The sequence below is a fragment of the Sturnus vulgaris genome, chromosome 5 (assembly GCF_052056855.1).
Source record: "Sturnus vulgaris isolate bStuVul1 chromosome 5, bStuVul1.hap1, whole genome shotgun sequence".
NCBI classification, from domain to species: Eukaryota; Metazoa; Chordata; class Aves; order Passeriformes; family Sturnidae; genus Sturnus; species Sturnus vulgaris.
The window spans coordinates 28,248,864-28,269,467 of record NC_142247.1 but is presented as its reverse complement, the minus strand read 5'-3'; the positions used below and the strand labels follow the sequence as shown (position 1 = coordinate 28,269,467).

The 20,604-nt window shown below is 36.4% G+C and overlaps 1 protein-coding gene across 1 annotated transcript in view; it reads right to left on the bottom strand.

Moving 5' to 3' along the window:
- The window catches only part of UBN2 (ubinuclein 2), a 51,424-nt gene that overhangs the window by 27,043 nt on the left and 3,777 nt on the right, over window positions 1–20,604 (bottom strand). The window contains exons 2-6 of the mRNA XM_088165216.1: window positions 19,788–19,880; window positions 14,023–14,124; window positions 5,582–5,719; window positions 4,287–4,399; window positions 2,764–3,262 (exon numbers count right to left, since the gene is read on the bottom strand). Coding sequence (XP_088021342.1) covers window positions 2,764–3,262; window positions 4,287–4,399; window positions 5,582–5,719; window positions 14,023–14,124; window positions 19,788–19,880 — 945 coding nt within the window. The remainder of the gene's footprint in view (window positions 1–2,763; window positions 3,263–4,286; window positions 4,400–5,581; window positions 5,720–14,022; window positions 14,125–19,787; window positions 19,881–20,604) is intronic.

The following is a 20,604-nucleotide window of genomic DNA, read 5'->3' as shown; positions in this document are numbered from 1 at the left end:
CACCTAGGTACTTTTTTTTTCCCCCCACGAGGAATGACAGCTTATAGGACAAAGCCAATTCCATGTACCATTCTATAAAAATCAGTAAGAACCTTTCTCTAGCTTACATCTACTCTGCAGGATTCTAGAAGTCAAGAAAAAAGGGCCCCACTTTGAGAGGCCAATTGTCATCTTACATATTGGCATTGGGATCAGACAGCAATATCTAGAGGAGCTAGAAAATTGTATCCATGCAGAAAAGTAGGCAAGTGTGGTGTCATTACAGTGACTGACAAACGGAGGAAGCCAACATGCTAGGAGGCTGAATATTCAAATAATTAAGAATCTTTAATTATGTCTTTAAAACCCTATAGAATGGTGACTTGCAACAACACAGCTATAAACTACAAATAAGTGCAAGTTTTAATGTGATTAATTTTATTACTATTGAATACTTACTGTTCTTGTTCTTTGTAAAGAAAGAAATTTCATGACATTGAAATTGTAAGAAAAAAACTTCTAAAAATTGTGAATTCTACACTGCACAGGAAAACAGTGTGACACTCAGTCAAAGCTGTAAGGTAGACCATTGTCTGAATGCTTTATCGTTTCAGTCATGAACACTGATACTGCAGTTTAAGTTCCTGAAAGCACTGCATTCCACTCATTGTTTTCTACCATAAATCCAGCTGCTGAGGGGATGGTACTATCTGTTTAAGAATACTGAAGCATTTTTCCTGCTAAAAAAATAAGAAAGGTTATAGATGCTTGCAAGTGATAGGGTACCAAAAAGACAAGTAAAGTCTTAAATCCAGTACCTTTATGCCTAACTAACACAAGGATTAGAATCATCATCTCGTTCGTATAAAGCAGAAGGAAAACGTTGACATTTTGGTCCCAGGTAGATGTAGAAAGGCAATTCCAGCATTATACTATTATGCTGGACAGCACTGATGGCTTTTAAAGAGACCAACACTGGCAGATTCAAAAACTTCATTACTAACTATGGTTGGGTTTTATTTCCAGAGTGATTCTCTTGACAGTGACCTTCCAAGTAGAAAAATTATTTACTATTTCCTTTTATTTACTTTCCTGCTTATGTACAATATTGCCTTCTGTCATGGTAGTTCAGAATAACCCACTCAAGGAACAAGAACACATTAATCTACCAAAGGCAACCAGGAAGTTTTTATTGCCTTTAGTCAGCGGCTTTCTAATATTATTTTTTTAATCTCGATATATTATACTGCAGCCATGGAGCACAGGCTTCTTCTTACAGCTTTATAAATTTTTCTTGATGTTAAAGAGCTCTAAAGCTGTGAGAGTCTGGTAAATATTTGACAAGACTCTTTATTTTTAGTGCTTTTGAGAACAGCCTGCAATCTACAGGACGTATGGAAGTTGCAACATTTAAGTCAACATACAGACCAGTTGCTCCCCAAGTTTAAGTTTAAACTTGCTCTATTCAGCCAGGAAGCTTTCAGAAGACACTGTCAAAAATGGAAGACAAGAGTTCCCAGCTGGTCTAGTAGAAGGTGCCTCTGCCAGCAGCAGGGGAATTGGAGTGGGTGATCTTAAAGGGCCCTTCGAACCCAAACCATTTTATGATTCTATGAGGAGTTGTCTTTTACAAGACCCCCTGAATCAAAGATGCCTCCCAACTGGTTTGGGATTGTTATATAGAGAAGGAACATGAATTAACTTGAGGTAGGTTAGTGAGTCACTAACACTTCCTGACTTTTGGCCTAATCCAATTCTGCACTTTTGCTAGAAGCTTGTTGTTGATTCATAGCAAAATTAACCTGCATACTGAAAGGTAGACAGAAGCTCCTTCACTTCAGTAAATATTAATTCCTTGGCTGTATTTAGCTTGGCATGTTGAAAAATAAATAAGAAAACTAAAAGACATTTCCATACAGGTAAGAGCAAAGCAAGTTGTACAATTGTTTAAATTATTTTCTTTTTGTCCAAAAAAGGTAGTAACTTGAACTGCCTTTTCAAAACTTACTATGAGTAAAGAAAAGCTGCACTTTATTCTAAGTAAGGAAAAACTTTAATGTCATAATCTGAACAAGCAACAAATTTATTCTCAACTTAGGATAACATCCACAACTGCAACATGGAGTAGGTAATACCTTAACAGCTCTGATCCCTTTCAATAACTTACTACGATATTCATAACTTGTTAATTTAACACCTTTCATCCCATTTTGAGAAGTTCAGATTCCATTCTAACCTTCCAGAAGAAAACGTTCAGTTTTGTGATTGATTGGTTTGTTTTTTGTACTTGGGTAGTGGTTTCTGGTTTTAGTGGCTTTTTTCATTTGGTTTTTTTTTTTACTTTTTTTTTTTAATCTGGCAAGTTAAAGCCATAAAAACAACACATGGATTTGTAAGGTGCAGTTATATTTCAGGTTACCTCCTCCAAAACAAGAAGACAACCATCCCATTTTATCAAACCATAGTTCAAGGTAAAGTAATACTGGTATTTCTATTATGGAGAAAAGCCCATAAATAAATGAACATTACAAGATGTTGTACACAGAAGATTTAGAAAACTCTGTTTTCCACTGTGAAACAAACACTGCTTGAATAATTGACCTGCATCACCTTTGCCCCTTTCCATATGAGTATAAACACAGGCATTAAGATTGCCATTAACATAAATCCTTTGTTTCTAAAGTTTCAGTCAACAATTCATGGATGACACTCAAGGTTCTAATTGTTCTTCCTCGTTCTCTCAGATTCTTGAATGCAATCCACTACCAGCGAATTCATACTTACTGTTCGAAGGTCTCCAATGCGTTTTTCAAGTAGCATAGGCAGACCTTCTGGGAGGGCAGGCACCTGCTTGGGTGTCATGACCTGAGAGGTGTAGGTTGCCTGAGTGACATTTCCATTCTCTCCTGACAGCTCAGAGACTGGGCTGCCATCAGAAGTGCCATCAAGCAACTTGTCAAAGTCAATGTCTCCCAGCATCTCCAGGGCACTTTCAGTTTCTTGCAGGAGCTCAGGTTCATTTGTGCTACCAAAAATGGAGAGGACAGGATCATTGATCCTAAGATTCAAGTCAGATATATCATTTCCTGCACTGAGAGAGGATGAAGGAATTTTACTAGGGGTGGAGGTTGCAACAGTCACTGGAGGTTTTGGACTAGGTTCCTTCTTCCTCATGGCTTCCTTCTCCTTTTGAAATTTACGGATCATGGCAGCCAGAGAGAGCGAGTCCTTATACAATTTCTTTTTCTTCTTCTCAGACTTGTGTGAATTTAAGGCCATTACTCTGCAGAGGAAAGAAATCTTTCATTAGCATATGACTTTTGAGGCCTTAGTAACCTTTAACAACAAAACTCAAAGTTTAGTACAATTAAAAAATTATCAGGGAGAAGAAGCAAGTGCTTCCTGCTTCCATCTTTAGACTATTTTATCAATTACCATAAACCTTACCATAAACATGTGATGACATGTTCTCCAACTGATTTGTTACATTTCATATACATTAAGACATTTTGACTTCTCAATTTAATTATGGAGAAGTTGGCACAAGTGTTAAAACTCATGGCAGATTTACAACACTAAAATACTTAAACTTGCTGAATACTTAAATTCAAGACTGCTAAATGGTGGCAGGTTTCCTGTACAGCATATATGTTCAGAAAATTCTTTTCATTGCTAAGAATTTTTAAATGCAGGCTCAAAATCTATATTCTACTTAAACTGAGAATTTTCCACCAGTTGGTCACCTTGATGAAAAATTAGGTCAATAAGTTTTCAATATTCAATGTGAATATTCACAGTAAGACAGTTTCCATCCACTCAACAATAGTTTTCTAGAAGCCAATTAAAAAAACCCCACCACCTTAATTCTTCTCTGCTAGCCTCAGAACTCGGGAAAGCACAAAGTCAGTAAGAAATACATGGAAGAATAATTAAACTGTATTTACAGCTTTACAGATGAGAAACACAGACATAGGAAGAAAATTATTTTTCATTAGAAGACGTAATTCCTAGCGGATATTGGGTAGGACAATGATGCTTTATGCTATTCATAGGACTCAAAATTTATTTTCGTGATTTGCCTTTCCTTATTATTCCTTGTTCAAAGTTTCAGGGGACAAAAAAAATAGCCCATAGGAATGAGTCATAAAAAAACCCCACACAAATTCTGAAACAAAACCTATAAGCTATTAATTACAGTTTAAAAGTGCAATATTCAACAGAGCCGTAATAATCTTGCTATGGCACACAATCTTGAAGCCAAACCTCAAATATAATTCAAGGGTTCCTATAAAGAAAAAGAAACCCACCCCAATTGTTTAGGAACTTTCATTTTTCGAGGTTTTTTCTCCTTTTCTGTCCCTTCATCTTTTCGCTTGCGTTTCTTCATTCCACGATCTTCACTTTCTTTTAACTTTGCTATCTAGAAAAGAGATAAAACAACAGACAATGATTCTTCTACTCTAAAGGACTTCTACAGCAAGAAACATTCTGTTTTTACACTTTCCAATTCAGAGGCAGGAAAAACACCTCAATGTGCCTAAAGGCAAATGGTACGATGGATTCCTAGTAGCAATTGCAATTACTGACAAGTGTGAATTACCAATTATTTTTAAACAGTTATGAAATTTAGAGTTTTCAGTAAGAGACATACTCCAAGGTACATGCAGACTGCTGCCCAGCCAGTATGGCCAATGGCTACCTTGGAAGATGGAATTCCCTCACCTTCTTCTGCTACCACAGTTTCATTGCTGACTATAAAGTTGCACATATAGAACATCTCTGCTGGTCAATACAGACCACTTGCCTCCCCTCCCTTGCTGATCCTTAGATTATCTGAGGGTGCAGGGCAGGTGAAAAGAAAGCCTTCAGGCAGTGCAAGCAGTAGCCAGCAACAGGCAAAATTCTTTGTGTAGCTATCAACACCTTTTTGGTCACAAATCAAAACTATAGCATTATACAGGCTGCTAGAAAAAGTTAACTGCATCCTAGTGACAGTCAATACAAGAACCTTAAGAGTTATAGAGCAGGAAAGGACTCCAGGAAGAACTAAGTTCTCAGAAATGGCATGGAACTTGTGAAGGTCATATTGCAATTATGTTCACATTGACTGTAACTTGTCAAAGTTTATAGAACAGCATGCTGTTTGGAAAGATTGTCATTTTAATATCACTATTCTTATCAACTGAGTTTATTTTAACAGGTATTTTGGTTAAAGTGCTATTCTCAATATTAGGAACAATTTACATAATGCAAACTTTGTGCAAGATCATTAAGAGCAATACTGATGAATTTAAGGTCTCATCTTGCATAATTAAAATTCTTACAAAATTACAGAATCACCTGTCAGTTCAAGGCAGGTGGACACAGCTTGTTAGGCTGCCTAAAAAGATGCTTAGTCTTACAAGACTGGACAGCGTGTGGCCATCCCGAGTTAGTTACTGAATGCTAGTACAAGAGCCACAAAACAGAAAATGCAATACAACAGTACCATGCATCATTCTAGTTTTGGACTCTTTATCTGAGCCATTCTACATGTACCAAATATTTCCAATGTTCACCTAGCTTCTGTTTCTGTATAACAGCCTTAATTAAAATCACTCACTTTAGGTGGCCTATGTTTTTTATCTTCTGCAAAGTCTTCATCCTCTGATTCAGATGCCTGGCGAAACTGCAATGTACCAGTGTTGATATAAAACCCTCCATATTTGGTTGTCAGGGATGCAGGAACCAATTCATCATACTGGGCAGGAAAAGAAAGATGAACTCATCAGTATTTCTTAATAAACTAAACATGTAGTTCATTCACCAGTCCCTATACATAAAAACATATATACCAATTCACAGCACAGCTTGCTAGAATAGAAAATTTACTGGCTGAGGGAGAAAACATTAATATCAGAGTATCCTTTCCACTTTCAAAATAATGCCTCCTTTTATTTTTCCACCAAAAGGCAGGATTACAGCATTACAAGTACTGCTTTCTGAAGTTAACTCACCACAGTGGCCTGCTCAAAACCCTACTTCTTTTAAAAAGTTCTCTGAAATTTTCTTTTGTTAAAAATGCTGTCCCAGACATGACAAACCTAACCACAGAATCTGTTACCTTACTTCCAATTTTAGATGTTTAATACAACATGGCCTCTTAAATAAATATCACAATGCAAGGACTTTTTTCATTTGAAGGCAAACATTCTCACTCCGTTCAAACAATTTTAAAACCACAAAATGTTCCAAACTCTATCACTAGTTTATTTTGAAAAGTACTTAGTATTTATGAATACATTTCCAAGTTAGAATTATAAAGCTGAATCTCAAAAATATTGAAGTCCAAAGAAGACAACAGAAAAAGTGGTCAATAATCAGTATAGGGGATGACAATATAAATTATTTTACTGAATGGAACCAACAACCTCCATGCCATGTAAAATATACTGAAGATAAAATGGCTTAAGAACTGAAAAGTCTAGGCTACCAAAGACTTATAGATAGGAAGAAGAGTTATCCAGAAAAGTAAAACGATAAATGTGTACTTCAACAAGGAAGCTGGAAAAAGAGCCTGAACTGGAGGCCTACCTGGGGATTTAATCTGAATTAGTAGTTAGAAACTTCCCTGATTCATCACCTTTTATCTTCCTGGAACAGAGAACTTTACAAGCAGTACAGAAAGACAAAATGGGAAAGGAAAAGTGATGACAGAATTTATAAAGTATCCTAAGATGATATGAAAAGCTAGCACAACAAAGTGAGAGAATCTATTAACTGAACAAAATGAAAGTGAAGTGGTTTAATAGTTGATTCATCTTGAAAGACCAGGAGGACCATGCAAAGTAAACTTGAGAGTGGAGGTTGTGTAAGAATTTCAGGGAAGACTCATGCTTTTTGCACAGCTCTCAGAACCAGCTTCATTAGGTGCAAGGAAAATGAAAGTAGAGAAAAGAAATTATTATCCACAGTGCTTAAATAGACAGAGCAGACACCTCCCATTTGAGCTGAGAAGGTGTGAACTGAATTGGCAAGGCTGGGACAGTAAAGGATCAAAACTGAAGAACACAGTAGTTGCCAAGGTAGAAGGAAAAAGCACAGTCAAAGCTGGGACCATTATCATAAGAAGCAAAAGCCAACACAGTAAAGACAGATGCAGAGCAGTACAGGAAGACCTGAGTAACACACAAGTAAGGATTAAAGACAGCCCACAAATGAGGAATCATGAATCACAGCAAATTATCTGAATAATCAACACACTGTGTGGCACAGATCCACTGGAATAAGGCAACAAGAAAGGCAGAATACATTCAATATGCAGAGAATGTATTCCAAATAGTCAACAGGCAAGTAAGATCAGCAAGATGCAGATGAATAACTAAGCAGTTGAGGTTTCAACTGCTTCTGTTGAGGACTATGAATTTAGTCAGACTTTCAAAGATATTTCTAACATTCAGTTCCTCTTAACCCTTGAATAAGACTGCTTTTCTTTATCAAAATCTATTTTTACCCAGTGCATACTGAACAAGGTATAGCTTTTAACTCAATGTTGTATTTCAGAAATAGGGGCCTGCAGACCACAGTGTAGCTAGTAGACCCCTCCCTTTGAGTTAAGCTTACTATTTTCTAGTGCCCTAACTGAACAGAAAATGAGTATGTTTGTTAAAGGTATTAGCAACAGAGACTAGGCTTCATTTTGAAGTGCTTCCAGAACTTCCAGTTAAAGGGAACATGTCTCTTGCAAATTCTAAATCTTCTTATGAATTGTTTTCAAGACTTTTGCTTTAAACTACCTTTTTTTGTGTATGAAATCACAGAATTTATTTTAGGAACAAGTTTAAAGCCCTTTATAGTGTTCTGTTCTTCCTTACATATTTCAAGGCCAAGAATCAAAAAATCTGACCTATAAAGAAACAGGACTTGACTGACTCCTGTGAACACAGATTTGTCCTACAACTGATTATGGAAACATTCTGCAGATAGCAACATAAGACTGATATACTGTCTGGCCATCTAAAGCCAGGTTCACATTTACATTATTTTAATCTACTGTCCTTGAGCTACATTACTACGCTTTTAGTGCTATTAATCTAATTAAATATTCTGGTATGAAAGATAATTTTGTTTTTTAAAAAAATAAGTTAACTAGTTTCAACTCACTATAACAAGAACAAGGAATTTTTATGGATTATACCAATTTAGTTCTGAAATCCAGACCCACAGCAATATCTTATATAGTCTACTCTTGTGTCTAGGTATTTTAACCACAATCCTCTGATATTCTACTGTGATCCTTCTCCTTATTCACCTCCCTTCCAGACAACCTCCAAAAGTACACATGTGAAAAAGTTTTTAAACACTTCTGTACCACGTCTTGGAAATGAGATTTGGTGTAAACATGTCCAAATGTTTTAACAAACGTAGCTTGTTATTTTTTGTGAAACAGATAATAATTAGCTAAACGATAAGCAGGGATAATTTTTGTACCTTGCTTAGTTTATTTTTCATGTAGCAAGGTTAAGAGGAAACAATGCATTGCTTTGGTAATCCAAGGAGACATCAAAAAGCAAGCACAAAGAGCTTTGCTGTGATAAAGAAGGTTTCTCTTCCAAAAAGCGCACACAAACTGGTGGGTTGGTTTGTTTTACTTTTAATCCTGGGAAAAAGGACAGCAGCAGAGCACAACAGATAAAAGCATAAGAGATTATAAAAGATGTAATATTTGGCCCAGGGTAGTCCCAAAGGAGAATCCTAGTAGTAGTCAGGATATCATAATCTGTCAGCCTACCACAGCACCTTGAGAGAAATACCAATACACATCTATTCTCCTGTTTTGTTCCCATCTTGACCAACACCTTTTATACCTTTCCACAAGCCACCACCGTTAGGCTATTAGCTTAAGTGACCTTCACTGCAAAGAGATTACATTCTTCTCACCTAGAAAACATTTCAGCCAAAGTTATGAAATGTATGACCAATCATGTGACCACTTTTATCTGTACAACTCAATTCTTTCAGAGCTTGAGCTCTGACCTGACCCACAATGAAAATCTAGTTCAGTGTTAAATAATTATGTAATGTATTACTTAATCTCTCCAGGTTTAATGTTACAGAACTACTAGAAGATTCTGTAGAAAAAAAGTTATACTTTTCTTTTTCCCCTCATTTAACATGAAGAGCAGACTTTTCATATATGATACTTAAGACAAATGCTCTTATCAAAGATCTATTTTTCTGGCAGGTTATAAACCTCCCTTTGTACTACATTAGTAATCATATTGTTTGTGTATTTTTTGGGAAACACTGAAGTTCATTGTATTGCTTGAACAAATTCATCTACTCAAAGAATAGCTGATCCTAGGCCATGATCTACCCCTCTAGCAGCTCAGATTACTTTAAAAAGTGATTTTGTACTCTTCAAAAAATTACATCTAGCAGGATGTTGCTACACCCATTATTATTTCTTTCTCCTTCATATTTAAAGAGTGGTATTATATAGGCCAGATACAAGCCTCACATGTTTTCAAGAACCTATGCAGATGCTGAGTTTTCAGTTTATTCTTATTCTTTCCTGAAGTAGGGTATACCTTTTTGCAAAAGGAGCACAAAAACATTACTATTGCTTTAACAAACATCAGATGTGTTCTGCAAATTCAACTGCCTTTGCTCCTCTAGCCATTTTAGTTCTTGCATCTGTATCTGTTTGTTTGATACTCCACTTTATACCTTGATGTATTTTGGGGTGAGGAGGATAAAAAGCAAAGAATATCTGAATTGAAGCTTGCCCTTGTACTCACTCAAATGCACAGAACATGTCAGGGGCCAGCTGGCAGGCGTCCCCTGAAGACATGCAGGAGTGTGCACTCAGCTAAGCGAGCACTATTCCCCAAACACAACTTCCAAGCCTGGGCAAAGCCACAATGAACAGGGAAGACAGTACTAATATAAACACACCAATCCAGAGCCAATCAAACAGTTGGCAAGTGAACCTCTTAAAAACAGAAGCTTTAATGCACCCTCACATATTCAGTATGGATGAAGTTTGCGACAGGTCTACAAAGGCAGCCTTTTCCAGATAAAAAATGACGGTGTTCAATTTCTCTCAATACACCCTGAAAGTATGTTTAATAATGGATCTTATGCAGTGCTTTTCTGTAAATTCCTCTAACATTTGCAGGTTGATAGCTCAATTGTTTTGTTAGGTTTTTTTAAGAGACAGCAATCTTTTTAAAGCAACAACACCCCATTCCATAGTTAGCATGAAACAAACACTTTATAGAGTAGGAAGAATGAGAGAACAGTATTAAGTTGGCCTAAAACTACATCTGGCTCTGAACCTCACAGAAATGGCAAAAAATTTCCATTAACACAGGGCTGCCATTCCCTGAAGAGACACTATTCTTGCTGGGAAAGAGTTTCTCAGATACCCAAGTCTTGTCCAAGATAACCTTACTGGTAACCCATCAGCTTCAGGTTTTAGGGGCAAGCCAGGGTAGGAGAGAAGAGAATATTAAATACATCATACTAAGTCTGGAAATTACAAGATGAAGACAAATTTATCCTGGAAACACGTGAAAACTGTTTATCATGACACAGAACTTTAGCAGAGACCAAGCCCTTAAATTACGGAAAGTATTCTAGGGAACACAGATAGAAAAAAAGAGCAATGCTTTAATAATGTGTCCAGAATTACTAAAACCAACACAAAATCTTTGAAAGGTTTTTTTTAAAGATGATCTGAGCTCTTGAAGCAAGATGTAGCTAAAGAAAAGTAAGTTGTTCCTTTTAGCTGAAGTACCTGTTTTGTAGAAACTTTCTATGTATGAGAAACCATTGATAGGCTGGTTTTCTCTAGTGACCAGCATAGGACTTTTTACATCAGTGTTTAGAAGGCTACTATGGAACTATAAATATAACAGACTAGGTCAAATATTTACACAGGGGCCTGGGTGTCTCAAGAACCGAAGTGCCTGCTTCCCACTGCTCTTGGCATTCACATTTAGCTTCAATTCCTGCCACTATGGCTACCTGGTATCACTGCTTCAAAAGACACTGCTTACAGACTAGTAAGTCGACAGTTCTTTTTTTACATTCATCTGCTTGGAATGGGGAAAGTCTTTGGTTTGGAAATCTAGGCCTTGTTACCTTCAAGTAAGAACACAGCAAATGTTTTCACTAACACCATGTACTACTTCAAATTCCCTCTTCTGTATTGCATAGCTGAAAGCTCAGAGAGCACTGTGTTCCCTTGCAGTTTCTACCTATATAAAGCTTACATTGCCAGGAAGATATTCAAACAACCAAATAATCAGAGGTCGTCACAAGAACAAGTAATCAAACTGATCTGGCTGGACATGCTGTGTGTGCAGGAAAAACAGAGTGGGAGAAAAAGTCTACAGGCATTCCACTCCACAAAGAATGTAGTTCTGGGCACCTTACACTACAGCAAAACCTATTTTCAACATCAAAGCAGTGGAAACACTAAGGAGGGGCAGCTTTCTTTGTAGGTTATGGACGTTTTGTATAGGTCCATTAAGATAAGCAAAGATTGGGACTTGCCATCAGGCTAACCCTATAGAGCAGTTAGAAACAACAGTAAGCTGGTTTTGATTTACTTTTTTAACTGGAATTATCACAATCCACTGACTACAGTCAAAATGCTCAGACCAAGAATAGCTGCTCACATAGATTTCCTGCTTGCCTGCAAATGCATTTACCTCAAAATCTGTTTTTAAAAGGAAAGTATCTCTAAAGCTATGGAATAAATCTGTTTCAGTGCCAAAAAGCTCAGTATTTCTTTCACAACTGTGACAAGAAAAAGGACTAAAATTCTGAGGAAGCTTTCATTTTTTTTTTTCTGGGATAGAGACAAGCTAATCCTGGAGCAATTGAAGAGGCACTCATATTCACTTTTCAAGTGTTTATGCCTGGGATATTATAGTTTTTTGTGTGTAAGAAAGTGTGTCTTCTAAGAAGTAAGTCCAGGACCTGGTTCTGACACATCTCAGAGTACACAGCAACTTCATAGCTGGCCACACAAGAGGAGCAAGCCAGCCATGTAGATTTTCTCTCTGAACACTTCTCTTGTATCCAAGACAGAATGATGGAATGAAGAGGTTTTGTTGAACTTCAACTCCTACATTACAGGACCCTTAAGCTCTGCAGCAGCAACATGGACTGCAGCTGGCACACTATCTTCTTTTCTATATAAAAATGGGGATAAAAGCAAAACAAAGATGGTCTCTCACTAACTCATATTTATAATGTAGACACAAGGCATAGTGATTTGTTGAGGAGAATCTTTGAGAATATACCATTTCTCCCCAATAGCTTCCACAGCTAGCACATGATGCAACCATCTGGTCCTCTAACAACTGCCTTTTGTACATTTTGAGGGACTCTGGCAAGAGACATAAGTAAATGCTTCTGCAAATCTACTGGATGTGCTGCTGGTAGCACCACCAGTACTGGAAGGAGGCGTAGTATGCTAAGTATTAATATACCAGACTCTTACTTTGACAGAGACCTGTGCTATGAGTACTGCCAGTGCTCCAAACCTCCTATCAGATCTGTGACAGGTCACAGCAAATCCAAGAAAAATAGAACTTGGGTTAGGTATCATAAAATTTTAAAAGCAAAGATGAACTTAACAGTGGGAAACCAGATAAACCTATAGGCTTAAGTGGTTTCTCAGCAGAAATGAAGCACATCTGTTCCCACCAAGCTGGAGACCAGAATCTGATCTTTGGAAAAGACATATGAAGGCTCAGACCCCAATATTGTTCCAGCAGCACAACCAGAAGTTGTGGGACAATGATAGAACAGTTTAATATCGGCAGGTTCAAGTTCTAGACAAAGAAAAATGACAAACTAATATAAGTTACAATAAGCACCTTACAACAAACTCTCTTCACACAACTTCAGACCTACTTCAAAAAAAACCAAAGCACACAGATAAGCTCAGCCTGCTATGCACTGTGGTTAAGTGCTCAACTTCTGCCGAAAAAGGTATCTGCTCTGCAGACACTTTCTGTGCACCTCACACAGGTCAAAGGATCACTCGTTGCAACATATACCCGCTAGAAACTTCACAGCTCAGTTTACAGCTCTTTATTGAAAAGTTTTAGAATTTAAATGAAGGCTTGACATAATGTATGCTAAGAAATTAACTTCTGTGCTTTTCTTACTCTTTTCTTGCAACTCCTTGTCATAATCTTTCCTCTCCCACTGAGAATTGTAGCCCCCTCCTCCTCACAGCAGATCACTGCTGCATTGTCCACTGTCACTCAGCACTGGAGGAAACTGAAGGCCTGCAAGTGACGGCTCTTATTTTTGTTTTTGTTTTTTTAACTTGACTAAACTGTACACTTATAATTCTTCCTTATTAAATGTCAGTAAGAAGTAAGTTTCTGAGCTTTTAGATCATCCACTCTTTTTTCCAAGCTTTTTTCTCATTTTGGTAATTTCATATATCACCTCTAAGATACCTTCAAATGCCCTCTTATAAACCTTCTGATATCCCTGACACTGCCTGCACCAAACTAATACTTTTTTCTTCTACCTCAAGATGCGTTTTAATTTCTGAAAAATATTTAAAGTAAGCAGTAATATCCTATTGTTTAACTCGTTTTGTCTTAAATTTTTCAGATATATTCAATGTTTAGAACAACCATCCTATTTTTACTGGTTTTTAAGAGGAGAATAGCTTCCTGACCTAATGCAGGAAATCTAATGCCAGTAACCAACTAATAATCAAGAGAGTTAGTACAAGAAACTAAACGGAGCTACTGTCATTTCAGTCTACAGTAAATGAAGCACACAAAAATATTTTCATTTCTAAAGTTGAAAAATTATTTGATGTAGGAACAGCTTTCTTAACTCTTTACTGCATAATATCTTACAAATACAGTAATTCATGGGTATCCAAACCAGTATGCCCTTTGCATTCACATGAGTTATAGACAGGTACAAAGCACCTTCCCTTACCTGTCTTCTATGTTGAAAACACAAAGCACTGTTCTCTTGATTTCTTGATGAAATGATGTGATGAGGTTTACTTACCGCTTCAGAATTATCAATGAAAGGGTCCGTCTCGTCATAGCCATAGCCTATATCGATTAGATCCTGCAGGCGATCTTTCCGATGTTTGTGGGGCTTTCCACCCTGAAGACAAAGCAAGTGTTGCATCATTTAGGAAATATGGAAGGAACGTACTAAAGCCTACAAAGCACAAGGCTTTGGAGGAACAGCCATTCAAGGAATTAGCAGTTTTGCTTTCTTGAAGATAGTCTAGGTAACTAATGAAAACTTCCCCACACAGATGCCTTCTGGCAAACATGCCTCACCAGAATCATCCCCGAAAGGCAGTCACTAGCTACCCTTTTCTGCAAGACCAAGATCTTCCTCACATTTCCTATTTAGAGATGTTTCCCCATCCTATAGTTTTAAAGTATAAGTGATTGAACTGCTAATGATAGATGGGCTGGGACAATTTAGAAAGTGATAAGTTTTTCAGTATGTTACAGAGTCATTCCAAGGGAAAATAATGATAGCCTAGAGTTCATTGAAGTGTTTCCCTACACAAGATGGATTAATTCTCTACAGCACATAAGAAGCTGAGTTTTAAAACATAAAATGTTACTTGAGTATGAAAGCCAGAAGCTGCATCACAAACTACAGATGGGCTCACTTACCTTCAGGAGACATTAAAATAATTTTAATCTGCAAGTATTCTTTCCATGTGGAAATTTCATTATGTCAAATAAAGACTCACAGCCAGCTCAAATATTCAGGAAATCTAAACTTAAAGTTATACAAAAATCTTCTTAGAATCTAAGGTCTAGTTTTCTAGCTCACATATATTGTCAAAATCATCAATAAAAGTCTTAAAAGATAAAATTATCAAAAAAGCACTACCCTCATTAAAATGGTAACTTCCATGAACTCAAGGCTCACTCCTGAAATTTCTCTGCCTACACCCTACAGCTCTGAGCATTCTTAGGGCAGGTCAGTCTTTCTAGCTGTGACATCCAAATATCACAGTCCACTTGTTACTACGAGAATGCAGACACTGTTCAAAGGTGGTTTCACCCTTGCTCTTTTATGAGACCTGTAAGCATCTCAACACCTCCACTTTAACAACATTTTGAGAACATTCAAGTTTGTAACAAAGTGAAGCATGCACTCTTGCAAGCAAACAGGAATCTCTCACATATACTTAAATAAACAATGCAATAAGTCCCAGGAGAAAAACCTCAAAAGTGAGTTCTGCTTTTAATTGACATTTCCAAGCTAAGTATTCCTATCAGTCCTATCATCTCCTACAATCGCTCTTCTCCAAGACTGCACATTTCCAAAACATGTGGCACTTGTTAAAAAAAAGTTTGCATGAGAAGGATGAGAGAAGAAAAAGTAAGTTAGAAAAAGGCAGCACTTAAGAATACTGATTAAACTCCAGTGCAAAAGCTGATATAATTCATGATTCTGACTTAGGTGCCAGCAGGCTAAGAATGCTTCATAAACCATACTTCACCTGTACTGATCTCACTAATGCAAAATATCTCTGTACTACATATATCTTGCTAGTGAACATCAACATCCTTGTTTGCGAGTCTAAAATCTTTTCACAGCAATGGTTATCTTATGATTCTATTACTTCAGTATAATATAAGGAAAAATTTTTAAAATTTCCAATACATTCTGACTGCCTGATAGTCAGAAAATCAGATATGGACCAAAGTTAGTAAGAAAAAAAAAAAAAGTCTTATAATAGCTGAATAAATAAAAGCAGCCTTAAAATAACATCTGTGTTCAGACATACAAAAATATCTGAACCACTATGTGTATAATTAAGAGATTCTCCTTCAAGTCTGGCTCTAACCAGTTATGTTTAAGGAACTGTGTTGAGATGTCATATGATCAAGCTGTTAAGGGATGCAAGACTGCAGAAGAAGAATGAAGGGATATCTGTGTCACTGTTCACCATGCACTTCAGGGAAATTTTATCACTGCAGTTTTCCTCCAACCTTTTTGTCCCAGAACATAAGTAGTCACAATACCCGAGCAAATCAAGGTGTCCAGCCCCTGAAGCTGCAAATACCACCTATACAAATATTCAAAAAAGCCAAAGATGACTTCAAGACATTAACTGTGTCATGCAACCTTGCATTTAAACAACCTTTGCCCAACACAACTAGAAGGTAGGTGGGAAATACAATGCCAATACCTGAAGAATCTTGAAGAGCAGAATCTATAAACCAGTAAGCCTGGTCTTTATGGTGATAATTTAATAAAATCTATAAACAACTCAACCAGCAGGCACAAGAATATACAGAGCAGGAAGAAATGTTGGTAGAAAAGAGTATTTCAAATGCTTTCAAAATGGTCCAAAAAGCTTTAAAGACAAGAAACTGTCATGGGATAAGGAACGTCCACTTAATTGATGTCTGATCTACATCTAGGAAAGAAAAGGTAAGAATAGGTATCTCATTTTGGCAAAGAGTGATCAACAAAATTATTATAGAACATGCATTCATTCACTTTTAGAAGCAACAGAGCAGGTAAAGAGTTGGGGAAGGACAAAGGTCTAAGATGACAATTTACTGAGGAAAGTAAAGGAAAAAGAAAACAACTGAAGAATCACTGAAAGACCTCACAGTTGCTCTGAATTTAGTATGATAAATAGGAAGTTGAATTCAGTATCAATAAAGCAAGGTAATCCACATAAGTACAACCTAATAAAAAAAAAAATAGAGCATGATCCAAATTTGTTATGCTGCTAAGGAACCACTGGAGTTATTACACCAGTGTAATAACTGGTTCAGATTTTCGCTTAATCAAGAATGGACAAAAAAATGAATGGGGACTTATTAAAAAAAAAAAAAAGGAACAGAGAACCAAATCAGAAGTCATCATTATAACACTGACAAACCAGGGGATCATACCATTAGTATCCTTTCATTTAAAAAAAGAAATTAGAACAAAAGAGAGAACAGTAAGCCAACAAGGATGTTTAAAGGTAAAAAACCACTTCCATACAATAACAATGTTAAGACACTACAGCTGGAGAACAAAAGGACTGGATTTAGATAACATCAAAATTACATGCAATGTTCAGAAGAATTGGAAGTATTTCTCTGTTTCTTAAAATACAGAAACTATGGAGCACTACGGGAACTCATCAGGTTTAAACAGTGTGTTTTTATATGACAGTCATCATGACACTCCAGTGCTGTGAAACACAGAAATTCAGTAGTGATCTGGTAGATTTCTGTCTATAAAAAGATTAAATACATAACCCTTGGCTCTGATAGAAATTAAGACACAACACAGACTGCCAGACAAGCACAGTGAAGTAATACCAGTAAATACTCGCTCTATTATACTTTCAAGTATGAGATTCCACTGGAGCCAGAGACTATGCTACCATCCATTAAATGGACCTTCGTTTCCATCCATGAGAAATTCTTACATATGTACAATATTGTCCAAGGTTCAGTATCATGTGTTCACAACAGTGTTTGATTTTATCTACAGAATAAAAGCAATCAAAACAAGGAAAATGGGAACCTTTCAGAGCAATTTTTTTACGCTGATGTTTAGTATGTGCAGCAATTATAGAAGAGTTCTGAATAATCAAGTAAACAAATGGTACGTTATGCATTTTGTTTTACAAAAATGCACTTATTCATAGGCTTTTATTATCTGCAAAATATATCAAAGAGTGTACTGCTTTGGTTATGAGTACAGGAATTTATCTGAAAAGAAGTAAAAAGCTTCAAGGCAGAATGTTCTTCATGTATCAAATTTTCCAGAAGTACTGCCACATGTTATGATTGAAAACAATGTTTGACTCAATTCTAAACAGGTATCTTAGATAAGTAATACCTAATTAAAGGAGGACTTCCTGCAAACATGAAAAAAAAACCCTTGTATTTTTTTCTCACACAACCACTGATTACATTTACAGTAAAGCACTGTTAAGGAGTGTTACAGTGTAACTCCAGCTAAGAAGAGTGTCCTGCAGCTGGTCACTCACTTGAGGAGAATGGGTATTTACTACATGGGATCCTTGTTCCAGTTGAAGTTATGCAGTGAATGTCTCACCACAAGAGGCAGAAGATGGCTGGATGCTGTCAGAACATGAGCAATTGTACTGGGTCACAGTACAGAGATGCGATTCCCCTCAGCGTGGATGGCAAGCAGAGACTGATGGCTCTCATATTGGAAGAGAAAGGACAGGGAGTTTCTAACACAAGGAATCTTAATCCCTCATCATCCTTCATGCTTAGTGGCTCTAACCTAGTAAGTGATTCTTTATATAGAAGACATTCCCTTTCATGGGGTTGAAGGAGAAAAAAGGCAAGTCAGAATGAAAGGGAAGGAATCAGAAATGCAAGTAGTAATGAAGATGCAAGTGCACCACAAATTTAAACTGCTGAAAATTTTAATTTTTTGTTACCTACTGCTTTCTAATGATTAAAGGCATCGATTTGCCCCTTTCTTTGACTACTGAACATTGAACTCTGGTTTTCTCAAGTCTAATAACATGTTTTGTCCATAAATGTATATGTTCAGCTTTGATGGATGCATAAACATATATAAAATTAGATTGCTTCCACCACCACTCCCTCCTACATATATTGCTTTACATACTTACATTGACTTTCATCAACTGTAGTTAAGCAACTTGTCTCAGACATTATAAAATCCTTAACTTTAATAGTGGAAATGAGTTTTCTATAAAAATATGATTGAAACATTTTTTTCTCACATTCAAAAAATTATTTCTCATTTAAATGATAAAAAAATTATAAAAGCAAACAGCATTTTGGAACCGCCTTCACAATTCATATTGGATTCTCTCAATCTCTCCAAAAGATGAGAATTATTCTTTTCAGTTTAAGAGTTGGTTTCATTATGTATCACACCTAACATGCCTTGAAATAATAATTACTTCTACAGAATGTATAGACTGGGCATTTAGAAAAATCTGCCTTTGCCAGGAAAAAATCCCAAACAAGTAAGTCAGACAAAAAAGAGATTTTAATATGTATATTAATAGCAAAAGATACAAATGACTGCTCTTGTTTCCCTTCTTTATTATTGAGGTGTTCTATTAGTAATCCAGAATATCAACATGCCTCAGCATGATGATGAGCTCTGATTGCTAGCTCAGACTTAATCACCCAACCCTACCCAAATGAATTCTTAAAGACCTGTTTGGGTGTGGTTTTTGTCAACATTTTCTGATTTCTGCCTTCATTTACTAGTGAAAGGCTCTTTATGCTGCTAGCTAGTGTTGTTCAGATCACTCACACTACACTTTCAGGAGTCAGTAGAGTATCTTTAGGCAGCTGGCAGCTATAAGACATTCATCGAGCAATGATTTACTATTTAACAAATAACTTCCTATGGAAACATTCCAAACTAGTCAGGAATTCATCAAGATTCAACAGTATTTAGCCCAAAGAGAAGAACTGTTCAATAGTGCACAACAGCATTACATAAAAATTCTTTCCTCCAGCACAGTGTAGAGCATGAATATTGACCTGCACCTATTACTAAGTTGTATTTATACAGAAGCTTTTCCAAGAATAGCTTCACAAGCTATAACATCTATAGACAAATCTATTTAGCAGACTTGTCTGATAAGCCTGTGGCAGCTTCAAGGTACTTAAGTGAAATACAGGGAGACAGTCATCGCTGAAATGTACAGAAGTCATTTGACACTACATCAGCAACCTTATTCAGGAAAAAGAAACCCACAACATTATCTGTTATCACTATTAAATATTTGTACTTTTTAACAAAGTGCAGTAACTCACGTATTTTGCCTCAAACTTCTTGGCAAGCATTTCTACTTCATGTCGCTCACGTTGTTCATCATTAAATGGATCCTCTAAATGAACTGATTTCTTCTGAAAAATGCAAAAGTTACACATTAATTTCATAAGAAACACAGAATGCATCTCAAAATCTATTAAAAGTCAAAACAATACTGTGATGACTAAGTAGTAAAAATTTATACTTAATCGCTAAAAATTATTTTGATCATTGAATTATCATCCAGCTACTTTTCTTCTGATGAGAACAAAACCAGAAGAATTAAGGTAAATACTCAGATTGTATTTTCCCAAGCATTCCACTGAACCTCAACTAAAAGTGTAAGCATAAGAGAATTATGGCCATTTGAAGTTAGAAAGAACTCTCTAATCACAACTTCTTTTCACCTCTGCTTCCACTGGTCCCTCTAGCAGGTGTTATGATCCTTCTAGGTACAACAGACAAAATGTATGTGACGTGCTAACCAGGAGGGAGGCAGCCAGAAGACTTAAAAAGCTCAGTAAATTATAACCATAATTAATGTAAGTCTATCATCTAAACAAAAAAAAAAAATACAGTGAAAGACTTAATTTCAGTAATCATAACTATGTTAGCCACAAGGGATTTAATATTCCAGCTATACAAATAAGGAGGGAATATCCCCTTACTTTTTTGGTGTTTTTCAGAAAAGAGGTTTTCACCGAGACAAAGTCAATGAACAGGGTATACATAGCGCTTTTGTTTTTTTAAAAAAGTGATGGCAGAAAAACAGGGCTGCCCTCCTTCACACTGGAGTTCACATAAATACAGTAATTACTG